The sequence below is a fragment of the Natrix helvetica genome (assembly GCF_964273705.1).
Source record: "Natrix helvetica genome assembly, chromosome: 1".
In the NCBI taxonomy this organism is placed as follows: Eukaryota; Metazoa; Chordata; class Lepidosauria; order Squamata; family Natricidae; genus Natrix; species Natrix helvetica.
Genome location: NC_138548.1, coordinates 250,047,910 through 250,061,294, shown reverse-complemented (window position 1 = coordinate 250,061,294; position 13,385 = coordinate 250,047,910). Strand labels below are relative to the sequence as shown.

The window sequence follows — 13,385 nt, the reverse complement described above, 5'->3', positions numbered from 1 at the left end:
CCACATGTGGCTCTTTCATCCCTCTCCTGCAGCTCCCTGTTGCCGGTTGGCTTTACAATTGATGGGGCTTTTGGTTAGGACAGGTAGAGGAAAAAGGATGGTGCACTAGGAAGAGACTCTATGGTGGGGGAACTGGATTTTTGGTCGGCTCCAGAATTGAAAGGGGGGCTTCCGGTTAGGACCTTTGTGGCTCTTTGAGTGTTTAAGGTTACCGACCCCTGGTTTAGGACAATATGGTGAGCTTAGGATAGTATGCTCAGGATTATCTTGAAAGTTCATTATCAGGTACAGCCTATTGGTAGAGTGAAGTGATAAAAGTACAAATTACAAGTTGTTGTAATGTGGAATGTCCCCGTTCACATTTGCAGCAACCGTGTTCTCTAGGATACTGATTTGTTTTCTCACATCTTATAACCACTGACAATTGTACAGTATATTTGATGAAGTTTTGCTATTAGGGTTGGGTTTTCCCCACCATAACTTTTTTTATAGTTCTGTATACCATACAACTGTTACCTTGATGTTATTCAGTGGTTTCATTTTGCTACTGCCTTAAGAATACCTATGACTTGCATTCATGACCCCAATGGACTGACCACTCTATGCTCAGCAGATAACGCAAGGCCATCAGGAAAATCCAGGGGCATAGGCTGGTAGATTTAAAATTATTCTAGGTCATGACAAACCACTTCCAAACTATTTTCCAAAAATTAGCCTGAAAGTTATCAGGAAAGCTAAGAACAGACTTCCTTCTGTTTCAACTTTCCCATTCTTGCCATCTGATTGTCAGGCAGATGTAGAGGGACTAATTCCCTCAGTTGCTACTTAGTGAAATTAGAGGCAGCACCCCCTTACTCAGGCATTCCACTTATATTAACACTACTACTATACCAGGAAAAAATATAATTCTCCCTATTGTACCTGATCCCATAGTAGCGTAATGGACTATGTGCTCTGATTTTACTTATGTATACTTAATGGAGAATAGAGATTGAGTGGGATGTGTGATTATACTTAGTTGTAGACAGTATAGAATCTTTTCCTAATCAATCCATCTTTATTATGGTCACAGACCAGAAATAATTTTTTTCTTGCTCCTCTCACACATATCCTAAAATAGGAATCATCCAGTAACTACCGTTTTTCACAAACAGATGTTCTAACATATGTTTTTTCTGTGGATGGTTGCCCATGTCCATTACTATCGAATGAGAATAGTCGGACTAGTTTCAAAATAAAGCCACTTCGATATAGAGGTCATAGCCCTGAGTCAGTCCAAGAGCAGCAAGGCTTACCTGTATCCTGGGCAATGGGTTGGAAGAAGGGGCAGCTGCTGACTGATTTCGCCAAGGCAGCACTGGGCAGAACCACTCAACTTCACTGAGGTAGATCAGGAATGAGCATTCTGTGCCATCCACACCAAAGAATGCATAGCAAGGGTCTGATGTCCATCGAGCCCTCATCCACTGCCAGGCAAAATATTGTTTTAATGATAATACAAAGGAAGATATGCAACAAGTACAGGTTCTTGTGAAGGAGCGGGGGAGGCAAAAATGCAACATAAAGAGAAACTTTTTGTGTGCTCTGTTCCAGGAAAAATATCCACAGTACATCTTGTGAAAGAAAATTGTATTTAAACTAGATTAGATTCCGATATGTATCTGCTGGTGTTATGTTCTTATCTAAATGCATAGGAGATGCTGCCAGAGGAGCTAAGGGTAGCTCTATCAATCCACTATTCACAAAGTATATTTTGCCTTTTATTTCAGCCAGTACTAGCAGAGGAAAAAAGAACCAACTTTATAATGGTTTGGATTAATTTCACCAGGAAAAAAAATAAGTATGCTGGTTAGGAAGTTTCAAAAACAGGTAGGTGAAAGATCATTGCTAGCATTAATATTCTATTGCCCAGAAAGGTAGAGCTGACACTCCTGTAGTAAGAAAGCAAAAAAAAAAAAAAGCAATGCCCTCAAAGTGTGATTTTTGCACACAAAGCAATAAGCATAGGCTCCTCTGTGTAGATCCATCATCCTCCATAATTGCTGGTGCCATCCTCTTCCAAACTTAACTACACAAATGAATCCACTCAAGAGACAGCCCTCCACTCCCAATATGTAAAACTCACCAATCATCCAGACAGGAGATAGAATTACTGCCACCCACAATTAAATCACACTTAAAATTTAACCCAGGCATGAATAAAGGCAGCAAAAATGAACGCTACTGAACTGGGAAAATCTGAGTGATGTAAAGGTTGGGTCTTGTTAATCTAACCATTAATTTATATTGTCAAATAGTTAGATTGGTAGCTGAGGTTCAGTGCAGGAGGAGATAACTAATTTTAACTTAGGGGTATGCTGTCCAGACAGTGTTGACTTCGGCTGACTGCCTGGACAAATCCCTGCAGTTTTCTTGGAAATATTTCAGAAATGGTTGGCCCTTGCCTGCTTCCTAGAGCAGGGAGGTACAAGGTTACCCAGCTATCTCTGTGCCTAAGGCAAAACAAGAGCTCAGGGTCTCCAGGTTTCTAACCTGGCATCTTTACTACAGTACTACACCAAACTGGCTTTCTATTTTAACTTATAGTTAAACTAAAACTGTTAGATCGGGTAAAGGAAAGGCACACTCAGGCTTAGGCAGCAACAGCTCTTTATTAACTCTGAAACAACTATGTAGAATCCAGTGAAGGTTCAGTCTGACAGCAGCCCTTTTATAGGGAGCTGTCAGACCCTTCAACCAATCAGATTGAATCTCTGTTCCCACTGGAACAGAGGACCTTGGTGAAAACCATTATACTATTTCTGATATCTAACACCCCTCCCCTCTTAGATGGGATCAACCGACTTGTGACATAATCACGCAGGTAGGCAGGCTTTCTGGTGGCTCACCCAGACCTGTGCAGTTCAGTTGGTGGGTGTTCTTCAGTCAGGTCGGATGGACCTGTTGTCTCCGCAGCTTCACCTGGTGGAAGCTCCTGGAACTTCTCACAGGCCACGACTGGAATTTCTGGAGCTAGTTCGCTCAGAACTCACTGCGGGCCTGCAACAATTTGAGATAAGTGCCCTGGTATCTTAGGGATTGAGTTATCTGTGGAAGGAGTGAATTCGTGCTTCTTTTGGGTAGGGCTTTGGCTAACTCATGCAGGAATTACCTCTGGTTGCCTAAGACTGGAGTTGGAGAGGCGGCCACGGAGTTGGTCAATGTGCCGTCTCCAATTCCGACCATCCTCAAGGTCTACTAGGTAAGAGCGAGGTCCGGTGATGCCTATTACTGTGGCAGGAATCCACAGAGTTCCCCCAGCATAGTTGTGGGCGTAAACCTGATCCTCTACGCTAAAGTTCCTTATTTTACCGGTCGAATCTGGGGGTGACACGGCAGAGTAGTTTGGGTGTACTGGTCTAAGTGGGACCTTAGCCAGCAACCCATTAGAAGCTCGGAAGGGCTTCTACCAGTGGTAGCACTTGACATGATGTGCTGTATGAGGAGGAATTGATCAACCAGTGTTTGCCAATCTCCGGGCCCATCCTGGATAGGGCCTCTTTTGCAGATCTCACTATTCTCTCCACCTGACCATTGGAGGCCGGATGGAATGGAGCAACCAGGGCATGTCTGATTCCCTGCACTGCTAAGTAAGTTTCGAACTGCATAGCCGTAAATTGGGGCCTCTTGTCAGAGACCAAGACATCGGGCAAGCCATGAGTGGGGAAAAGTCTCTGTAGTGCCTTGATGACCGCTTCTGCCATGGTAGAAGTCATGAGGACTACTTCTAGCCATTTCAAGTAGGCGTCCCCAACCTACCATGAAAGTCTGGCTGTGAAATGGGCCAGCGAAATCTATGTGCACCCTAGACCATGGTGCTTGAGGTCGCTCTCACTCCTTAGCGGGTGCCTCTGGGGGAGCTGGTCTGGACTCCTGACACAGTGTGCAGGTAGCCACCCATTCTTCTATCTTCCTGTTCATGTTAGGCCACCACACGTAACTCCTGGCCAAAGACTTTATCCTGACAATTCCAGGATGCCCTACGTGCAAAGTCTCTAATACTGCAATGCACAGTTTGGGTGGAACAACGACCCGGTCCATCCACAGTAAACAACCATTTATTACAGACAGTTCATCATGTTTGCAGTAAAACATTTTAAATTCAGACCCGATAGGCCCCTTGGGCCACCCCCACCACACCCAGTTCAAAACCTGTTTGAGTGTAGAGTCTTTTGCAGAGTGGCAGGTAACATCACTAGACGAGATAGGACCAGTCTCTAGGCAGTCAATGAGGAGTATTGGCATCTCGGGGGTAGGGTCTACAAGCAGTTCAGGCAGTGGGCATCGACTCAAGGCGTCAGCATGCCCCAATGTAGTTCCAGTTCGATGGACAAGGTGATAACTATCTCGTATGACATTGATTCCGGTCACTTCTAGGCCCAGGGCTTCGAACCAGTCAAGCCCCAGGAGGCTCTGTAGGTCTCTGTTGACTACCGTCACTGGTAGCAGGCCACAAAAGGTCTTGAATTTCACCCAGAAGGTGCCCTGGTCCACGATGGGGACTCGGTTCCCCTGGTAGTCGTGAAGACGGATGTTAGGAACCCGTAGATGCTGCTTCTTAAGGCTAGGGATAGCCTGCTTGTGTGCTGCCCAAGGCATTATGGTCACGGATGACCCAGTGTCAATCTCCATTTCGCATGGAGAGTCCTCGATGAGGATTGTGACTTTCAGCTTTTTTGGCCGCTTCGTGCAGACTTGGCCTATGGAGGTGTGGTAGGTGACTCTGGTGTTGCCTTCTGTTCACCATGGTGGTGGCTGCCATGCCCCTTGGTTGGGCCTCTGCTGGTGGTTAGGTCGGCTTCTGGGCTTCCAGATTGTAGCAGGGTCATCACTTCTGCATACCTTGGCACTGTGCCCTTTTCGATCACAGCATTGGCAGATTGCGTCGTGGAAGCAGTCGAACCTCAGCATGTAGGATTCCCAGTGCTTGGTGACTGAGTTGTACAGAGTCGGTGTGGCGTGCATTGACATCTTGTGTCTCTGAGCGCGTTTGAATTTGCCGCTCAAAGATGGCTGCTCAATGCCGTGCCGAGCTCTGGGCTGGATTTACTTGCTGGATTGTTGTGCTCTTTTTGTTTGCCTAGTTGCCTTCCAATCCCATTCTCGTTGCAAGTGTTAGATCGGGTAAATGAAAGGCATACTCAGGCTTAGGCAGCAACAGCTCTTTATTAACTCTGAAACAACTATGTACAATCCAGCGAAGGTTCAGTCTGACAGCAACCCTTTTATAGGGAGCTGTCAGACCCTTCAACCAATCAGATTGAATCTCTGTTCCCTCCGGAACAGAAGACCTTGGTGAAAACCATTAGTACTGTTTTTGATATCTAACAAAAACATTGGGGTACAGCTGTATAGTGCTGAACACATCCACATCCAGCTGTAATGATTTATAGGAATGACTTAGAAGCGGATGGAAGAGATGCTGCGTGGGGAACAATCAGATAAGTGGGGAGCCCACAGCTGCTTAACAGGCACAGAGGAAACTCAGAAAGGACCCCCCCCCCAACTTATCAGTGTATAGAAAGTGAGGGTGGGAGATTTGTACTTTCAGGCTTGCAAGTTCATGTTAATGTAGCCTTACAATAAAGTACTGCAGAATTAGCTCATCTGATCTGTTTCCTGTCTGCTCTACCTGGAAAAGCTAGCTAAAGTTCTGCTCTTTGTTAAAAGCAAAACAAATATAAGGCATCCAAAGCTCCTTAGGCCAGAGATGACTTTCTAGATTGAAAATAAGCAAGATGATAAATTCATATTGGTGCTATTTTTGCATAGCTTGCGTGTGAATAATTAACACCTCTGTTAAAGTTACATCCAGCCATTAATCATGAAACACAGGGCAACTGAGCTACTGTGATTTGAGAGGAAGAAACATCTATCCTCTCCCTCCCACTCTCAAATGACTATTTGTTCAGGTTTTTTTATTAAGCTAGCCTACATCTCTACTTGAGCCTTTTGAATATGGAGTATAGTGTAGTCTCCTATTTCAATAGCGTATTTATAAGGGGAAAGTTGGAATTCTTTTAGATGTATCTTTTGGAGGTTTGCATTATCAAATGATGGAGGAAGAGGAGGAAGAGGAGGAGGAGGGGAAAAATGTCATATTCAGTACATTTCGAAGGTTGTTCCACATAGTCGCAACATCTAGGATAATCTATTGTTTTGCATTACCAATGCCAGTTTTATTAGAAGATTTAATTAATAATAATAATAAGAAGAAGAATAAGAAAAAACATTTCTTCAAGTTATTGGAACTTAATGGAATTTCAAATCCCTTTCTAGAATTTTCAACATTATCGTTTCTATTGAGGTTAAGTTGAAATGTGTGGCACGCATTCGTTCATAGCAGATGACAAATGATTTCAGCAGTCTTTGGGTGGGAGCAAAGAAAGTAAATTAATTGCAATATTTAATAGCTATTGCGTTTCCTGGACTTTTGGAAATTAATGCATATCATTTTCTGCCTTTCTAGCAGGCAGAGAAAAAATGACATGAAATCAAGATTTAACATTTGGATCAAGGATGCAACATCAGCGTGAAATCCACAGATAAGCATATCCTGAAGAAAATCAGAAGACATTCTATCTACCAAGGGTTCTTTGGTGCTCTCTGAGCTTGGTTGTTTTCTTGCAGATGTTTCATTGCCCAAACTAGGTAACATCTTCAGTGCTAGTTTGGGTAATGAAATGTCTACAAGAAAACAACCAAGCTCAGAGTGCACCAAGGACCCCTCATTTTAACCCTGAGTTACAATATCCTCCTTTACTGATTCTTCCTACTGCACAGCTTTTGCCTGTTCAGAAAACAACACAACAAAAAGACACTGATAACCTGACACCGTCATAGCTTCCCTTAGGATCACCAAATATTTAGCTGCGTCAAAATATATGGACTAGATAAAGAACACCTTGCCTTCTGGAGTAAACTGTCTCAATATATGGTACTAGCTAATTAGTTACCTCACCATAAAAACAATGCCCAATAAGTGAAAAACATTTAGAATGATAAAACAAGAATAGTATATTTGTGATGCCATCCATTTAATGTTTAAGGGGAGGGGGGGTGAGTTTGCAATGATCTTTCATCCTAAAGGCCTTCATTTATAGATAACAAGGGAATGGATTTGTGGGTATCTGACTGTTGGAAGAAATGTCCATCTGGATTCAGTTCCAAGTGGGGGAAAAGTCACATAGAAACCTAGAGGCTGCTTGGAAAGATAGTTTAATGGTAGACAGGATCACATGTCTTGAATTCCTGAGTAGAAAAGGGCAGGGATGCTAAGAGTGCCCTGGTTTTATGCTCTCTCTGGGTCCCACCCTTGAGTTTCCCATTCCTGTGTAAGAAATGCATTCTGATTGGTGGTCAGACTCCCAGGGAGTGGGGGTCTTAGGTAACTTTGTAGGCTGTCCTGAGACTCAAGCTTGTTTGAGCCACTGGCTGAGGTAATCTTCTCAGGTGCCATGTGGTGAGTTTCTGTTTGCTAGATGGGTCCTCCTGAAGGAGGCATATCTTTGTTATATAGAATAGACTGTCTCAGACCTTAATGGCCCATTGACAAAAGGGAGTGGATGAATTCCTGACTCCCTTCTAGGAGGAAATATTCTGCCCTTTTAATATTTCCTAAAATATTTCATTTTCTAGTAGAGGGGTGGGGGGTTTAACTTCCTACATGACCATAAAGCCTGGGCTAGAGCTGTGAATCCATAGCACTGGGGCCCAAACAGTTCTTGGTTGGTGGCTATGGCTTCCCTAACCCTCCATGTTAGAGATAAGGGCAGCTATTGCTATCATTCCTAATTTCTCAGTAGCCCAGTGGCTACAGTTAAATTAGCATGGATACTTATGTGTGTGTTTCTCAATGTAAATGTATATGTATATGAAGTGTGCATGTGCAACTCCCAAGTCAGTTGTATGAAGCTCTAACTCTAAAAACATAACCCTTCCCTAAATCTAAAAAGGCTGCCACTCCCTGCCCCATGCTTCTTCCCCACTATCACTAGTGATGTTTCTAGGTCCAAAGTATGTCTGGTGCCAACTTTACCTACTAGGTAGGAGTGCTATTTCCTGGTTTTTTTTAAAATGAAGTGATTTAATTATCACCAATACAAGCACACATAACCTAATCATGAAATAGAGCCTAGAGCCTGCATTATACATAAGCAGAGGTGAGTTGCTCCCAGTTCTGGCTGGATTGGCCAAACCTGTAGTGATGGCGGCGGGAGGCTCCGCCCACCCACCTGGACGCTTCTGCCCATGCGCGAGCATGAACGAACCACTAGTAAACTGGCTAGCAACCCACCACTGATACATAAGGGATTAAAATATTAAAACCTTGCCTTTTGTTAGGATCAATATAATTTTAAAAACAGTAAAACAAAAGAATTTAATAAAGACAAACTAGAAATCAATGAGTCCTTTAAGAATGGTACAAACTGCGAAAGGGTGTGCGGAGTCTGAGAAAAAAAATGCTGAAGACACAGACCCAAACAATCAAAAGCCACCAGTGGGTGAGGCAGTTTATCTCAATTTAGTTCAAATAAAGAGAAATCTGGGAAGACTTAGAAAAAGGCTGCAAAATCTAGTTTCCAATATCACTTGTAGCCAAATCAACACCACAGAATAGGCCTCAAGCTCAGGAAACAGTTGAAGGTAACAGTCTCACATCAGATCTTACTAGGGCTATTGTAGCCAAGCAGACAGTTGTCCCTCATCAATAAAATCTCAAGCTTCCTTCTTCTTGTGCCATGGATTATCCACACAATCAGCCATTTTCCCCCCATAAAAACATTTCATGCTTGACATACTAGCTTCAGTCTGCCTCTGCAGTGATCAAATTAAGAGAGTCTGCTGAGGACTCTTCAGAAATGGTAAGAGGGGTCTCTCCCCACCACAGTAAGCATGCAGCGTGGATAAGCCTATGAGCGAGAAAGCCTTAAGGCTGCATCAGAAGGTCCTTGATCCGGATCTAACCCCAAAATAGCCTGAAGTTGTGCAAAATCAGTTATCTTGAAGGGAAGTCTGTAACTGAGGCAGAATAGGAATCAGCAATGGGACAGCCAAATTCATGACACGGTTTACAGCCAACTCAAGGATGGGTGGTAGTAGAGCAGTAGTATTCAGTAATACATAAATTCCAATGATTTTGCAAACTTTAATATATATTCTATATATAATATAGAATGGTTGGATGAGATCCAGGGTTGTGCTCCATTGAGTTATTCTGGTGCTGGGGGAGGTACTGAAATGGCAACTGTTGTTCATAACCCTCACAGCACCATCTGCTTTCTACAAAATCATTCCAGAGTTGCATGAATAGGATGAAAATCAACTTTCTGTTCCTTTGCTCCCGTAGAGAGCATCTTCCAGATTCTGCTTCTTTATTCAAATAAATTAATAAAATTTATTTATTTAATTTCTACAGCCGCTCGTCTCAATCCAATTGACTTTGGGCAGCAAACAATATCACAATAATTAAAACCATAAAAGCACAAAAATAGTTAACAATTTCACATCTACTGTAGGCAAGTGAAAGTTTTCATAATGATTACATAAAAATTAAACAGGGTCCCTAACACTTTTAGCTCTGGCACATAGCCAGATCTTTGATGCTTTGAAAAAAAGAGTAACAGGGTAGGGTTATCTAGACCTTAGGATGCAATACACTTGTACTTCAATAGAGCAGGAAGAGCTATAAAGGTAGTCCTTGATTTGCAACAGTCCATTTAGTAACCATTCAAAGTTACAATAGCACTGAAAAGTGTGACTTACGACCATTTTTCACACGAGCGTTGTGGCATCCCCATGGTCACGTGATCAAAATTTGAATGTTTGGCCGCTACTTCATATTTATGACCGTTGCCGTATCCTGGGGTCCTGTGATCACGTTTTGCAACCTTCGGACAAGCAAAGTCAATTGGGAAGCCAGATTCACTTAATAATCATGTTACTAATTTAGTAACTGCAGTGATTCACTTAACAAGGGTGGCAAGAAAGGTCGTAAAATGGGGCGAAACTCACTTAGCAACTTTCTCACTTAACAACAGAACTTTTGGGCTTGTCGTAAGTCCAGGACTACCTGTATACTGCTTAACTGTTCTTTACACTTCACAGTTTTGTGTCTAACTTGAGGGAAACTTGAGAGCGATGACAGAGCTTGAGAGAGGATGAGATTCGTTGATTGCTATTTTGCTTCCTAGAAAAAGGTTACCTTCTCCTCAAAAGGTTTTAATTGTTGTTTTTAACTTGTCATTCAATAAGAGAGTAGATCTTGTCATGGATCCTAATTAGAATATAATTTTAAATCTTGCATACTCACCTCTACTTTTCCAGAGCAATCAGGGTACTTCGGATCTCTGGGCACTTCACACTGATCCCGTCGGCCTTCTACGGCTGTAGGAAAGAGGGAGGGAGGGATGGAGGTCAGAAGACGATACGAACTGTGGTTCCCTAACAATATTTCGTATCATTGAAGCAACCAAACCACTCTGTCCTTTGAAACAGCTTGTGTTCCCCCACATCCAACACAGATGGTCTGCCAAGTGGAAGAAGGAGGGAGGAAGGGAGGAAAAATATGTTTCGTTTGCATTGAAATGTAAGCAAATTAAATTCATTCATATGGGTAGCAGAATTATTTATTTATTTGCTCTTCTCCAAATATTACTCTGCAGTTTTCCAATTAAAGAAACCCACAGAAACACACATACACATTTTCAGACAAGCACAAGACATTTCCTTTTAGGCATGATTTTTCTCTCTATAGTTAGGAGTCTTTATTAGAAATATGGCAGATAAAACTATGGGAGCATGCAGCAATCTCCAAAATACTTCAGACATGAAAAAAAAAAAAACCCCAAGTCTAATTCTAGTTTTCATTTAATCTGGAAACTATGGAGCACAATCCCATCCATGGCCATTTGCCACATCCAAGCTTTGAATTCTCCTAAAATGAGAAGTTTACATTCTTCAATTATGTCATTTTATTTTTATAGCTAATCTAAAATTTGACATAAATAGCAGTTAAATATAACAGTTCTGAATGTGACAAAGTGTTAAATTACCATGCAACTCTCTCTGTATTTGTTTTAAATCAAGTTGAAAAATAAGAGTAAAAGTGAGGTGTTTCTTCTAATGAAGTAGTTTGAATTTTCTTGTAATTATATCTGACACTACTCTGCAGTTTTCAATTTAATGTTTATTTGTAATTTCTGTCTTTTCCTTTTATTCTCTCTCTCTATTGTCCATCCATCCATCCATCCATCCATCCATCCATCCATCCATCTATCCATCCATCTATCTACCATCCAGAGGTGGTATTCAGCCAGTTCTGGAAGGTTCTGGAGAACCGGTAGTGGAAATTTTGAGTAGTTCAGAAAACTGGCAAATAGGCTGCCCCCCCCCCCTACTACCTCCCAGCCTCCCAGCTGATCTTCTTTTGTTTCCCTGAACAGGAGAACGGAGCTGGAAAGCAGGTTAGTGAGGTGGGGAGGGAATGGGGATTTTGCAGTAACCTTCCCCTGCCACGCCCACAAAGCCATGCCCACAGAACTGGTAGTAAAAATGTTTGAATCCCACCACTATTATCATCTATCTATCATCTCTGGCTTTTACAAATTCAGAAATTCATGTAGTATCTGTCCCATCCCTTTAAGACATATTTTAGGGCTAACGAATACTGAAGTTGTTAATTTCAGTATTCAAATTTAAGTTTGTTTTAATAAGTTTTGGTTCAGATCTCATAACTATGTTTGGATAGAGAGACCACATGTGTAACATCCTCTCTACGCAGGTAACTCTATGCTCAATGGGAAGAACTTAATTCACAGTATAAAAAATCAATGTGACTCACATGATGTGTTCTACCTTGAAAGGTGCAATCTCCTGAATGTTTAAAAATCTGCTCCCTTTCATTGTCCATAACTTGCATTAAGCTTAACAGGGCAACAGAAAGAATATTTAAAAACAAAACAAAACTGTGCTATCATTTTTAACTGCAGTGACACCTAAATGGAGATGTAAGCGAGTCTCATGGCTTCTTTTAATTTGGCTTCTTAAGCAACACAACAGATTAATGGTTGGTCCAAATTTCATTTTTAGCCATTTTGTCATCCTTTGAGGTTGCGTCTACAGGACCCTACTTTTCTAATAGCATCTTTATAAACCCTTCAATATGTGCAAATGACAGCAGAGATTTACGCTAATAACTAATTAACTTACAGGCCATCAATGAGACAAATAATTAGAGGCACAGAAATATTCTAGACTAGATAAAATGTTAACAAATTCTATTTCCTTATGCGCCAATGTCCTATACATAACTGAATGGAGACTTTGTTCATGCTTGTCTTAGCTTGTCTTTCAGCTTTAGCCACAATCATATCTACAAGATATGAGCTAAGATGGCGCAGTGGTTAGAATGCAGTACTGCAGGCTACTTCAGCTGACTGCTAGCTGCAGTTCAGCAGTTTGAATCTCACCAGCTCAAGGTTAACTCAGCCTTCCATCCTTCCCAGGTGGGTAAAATGTGGACCCAGATTGTTGAGGGCAATAGGCTGACTCTTTAAACCGCTTAGAGAGGGCTGTAAAGCACTGCAAAGTGGTAAATAAGTCTACGTGTTATTGCTACCAAGAGTGCAGTTCTTTGACCAAAGACTACAGCAGGCTCTAGAACAGCTGGTTTCTTGCTCCAACATAACCAATTCCACTTTGGTAGTCAAACACAAAAAGAATCTTCCCAAACTTGATAATTCTGCAGTAGACCACCAATCCTTTCAGGAAGGCAAGCAAAGAGGGGAACAGCAAGGAGTAGAGTCGGGAGACTCCAGGGAACATCATCAGTCCCAGCTAGGACCTGGGCTTCCACAGAAGTGGATCCATGAAGTTAGTTGTGCTACTAGACATACTGCCTGTCCCTGCATAGCACATGCTTAGCACTCAGCCAGCAAGCTCCACTTTGGCATGATCCATTATTCATACAAAAGCAAGCCAGCAAGACCTTTATCAAATATTTATAATGTGCTCCATTTGTTTTCATGTCTAGTTTTCTGAAACCCATGCAATTATTCATGTCCCTAATGTTAAATAAGGTCATTGCTACTCAGCTTTATTAAGAATCCTATCTGCAGATTAAAGATGGATGTTAAAAACTGATATTAAGACAGCCCCCGGCTACAGTTTATTGGCTTCTTTGCATTCTTTCTTGCCTGGGGTGAGATGGGAGCCACAGCTATTTGGAGCCACTGGGTGGGCAAAGAACATTGAGAGGGAAATTGTCAATATTTAATATTTGAGGGTCACCACACGGTAGCTTGGTTAGATAGGCAGTCATAAAGAGCTGTTGCATCTGCCACATT

General features: G+C 42.0%; 1 protein-coding gene across 3 annotated transcripts in view; it reads right to left on the bottom strand.

Moving 5' to 3' along the window:
- Positions 1–13,385, bottom strand: part of MGAT5B (alpha-1,6-mannosylglycoprotein 6-beta-N-acetylglucosaminyltransferase B) — a 260,022-nt gene that overhangs the window by 95,597 nt on the left and 151,040 nt on the right. For 2 of the 3 annotated variants that reach the window (XM_081934842.1, XM_081934843.1), the window contains exons 5-6: positions 10,352–10,425; positions 1,296–1,466 (exon numbers count right to left, since the gene is read on the bottom strand). In XM_081934842.1, coding sequence (XP_081790968.1) covers positions 1,296–1,466; positions 10,352–10,425 — 245 coding nt within the window. The remainder of the gene's footprint in view (positions 1–1,295; positions 1,467–10,351; positions 10,426–13,385) is intronic. The other variant, XM_081934844.1, reaches the window with a different exon arrangement.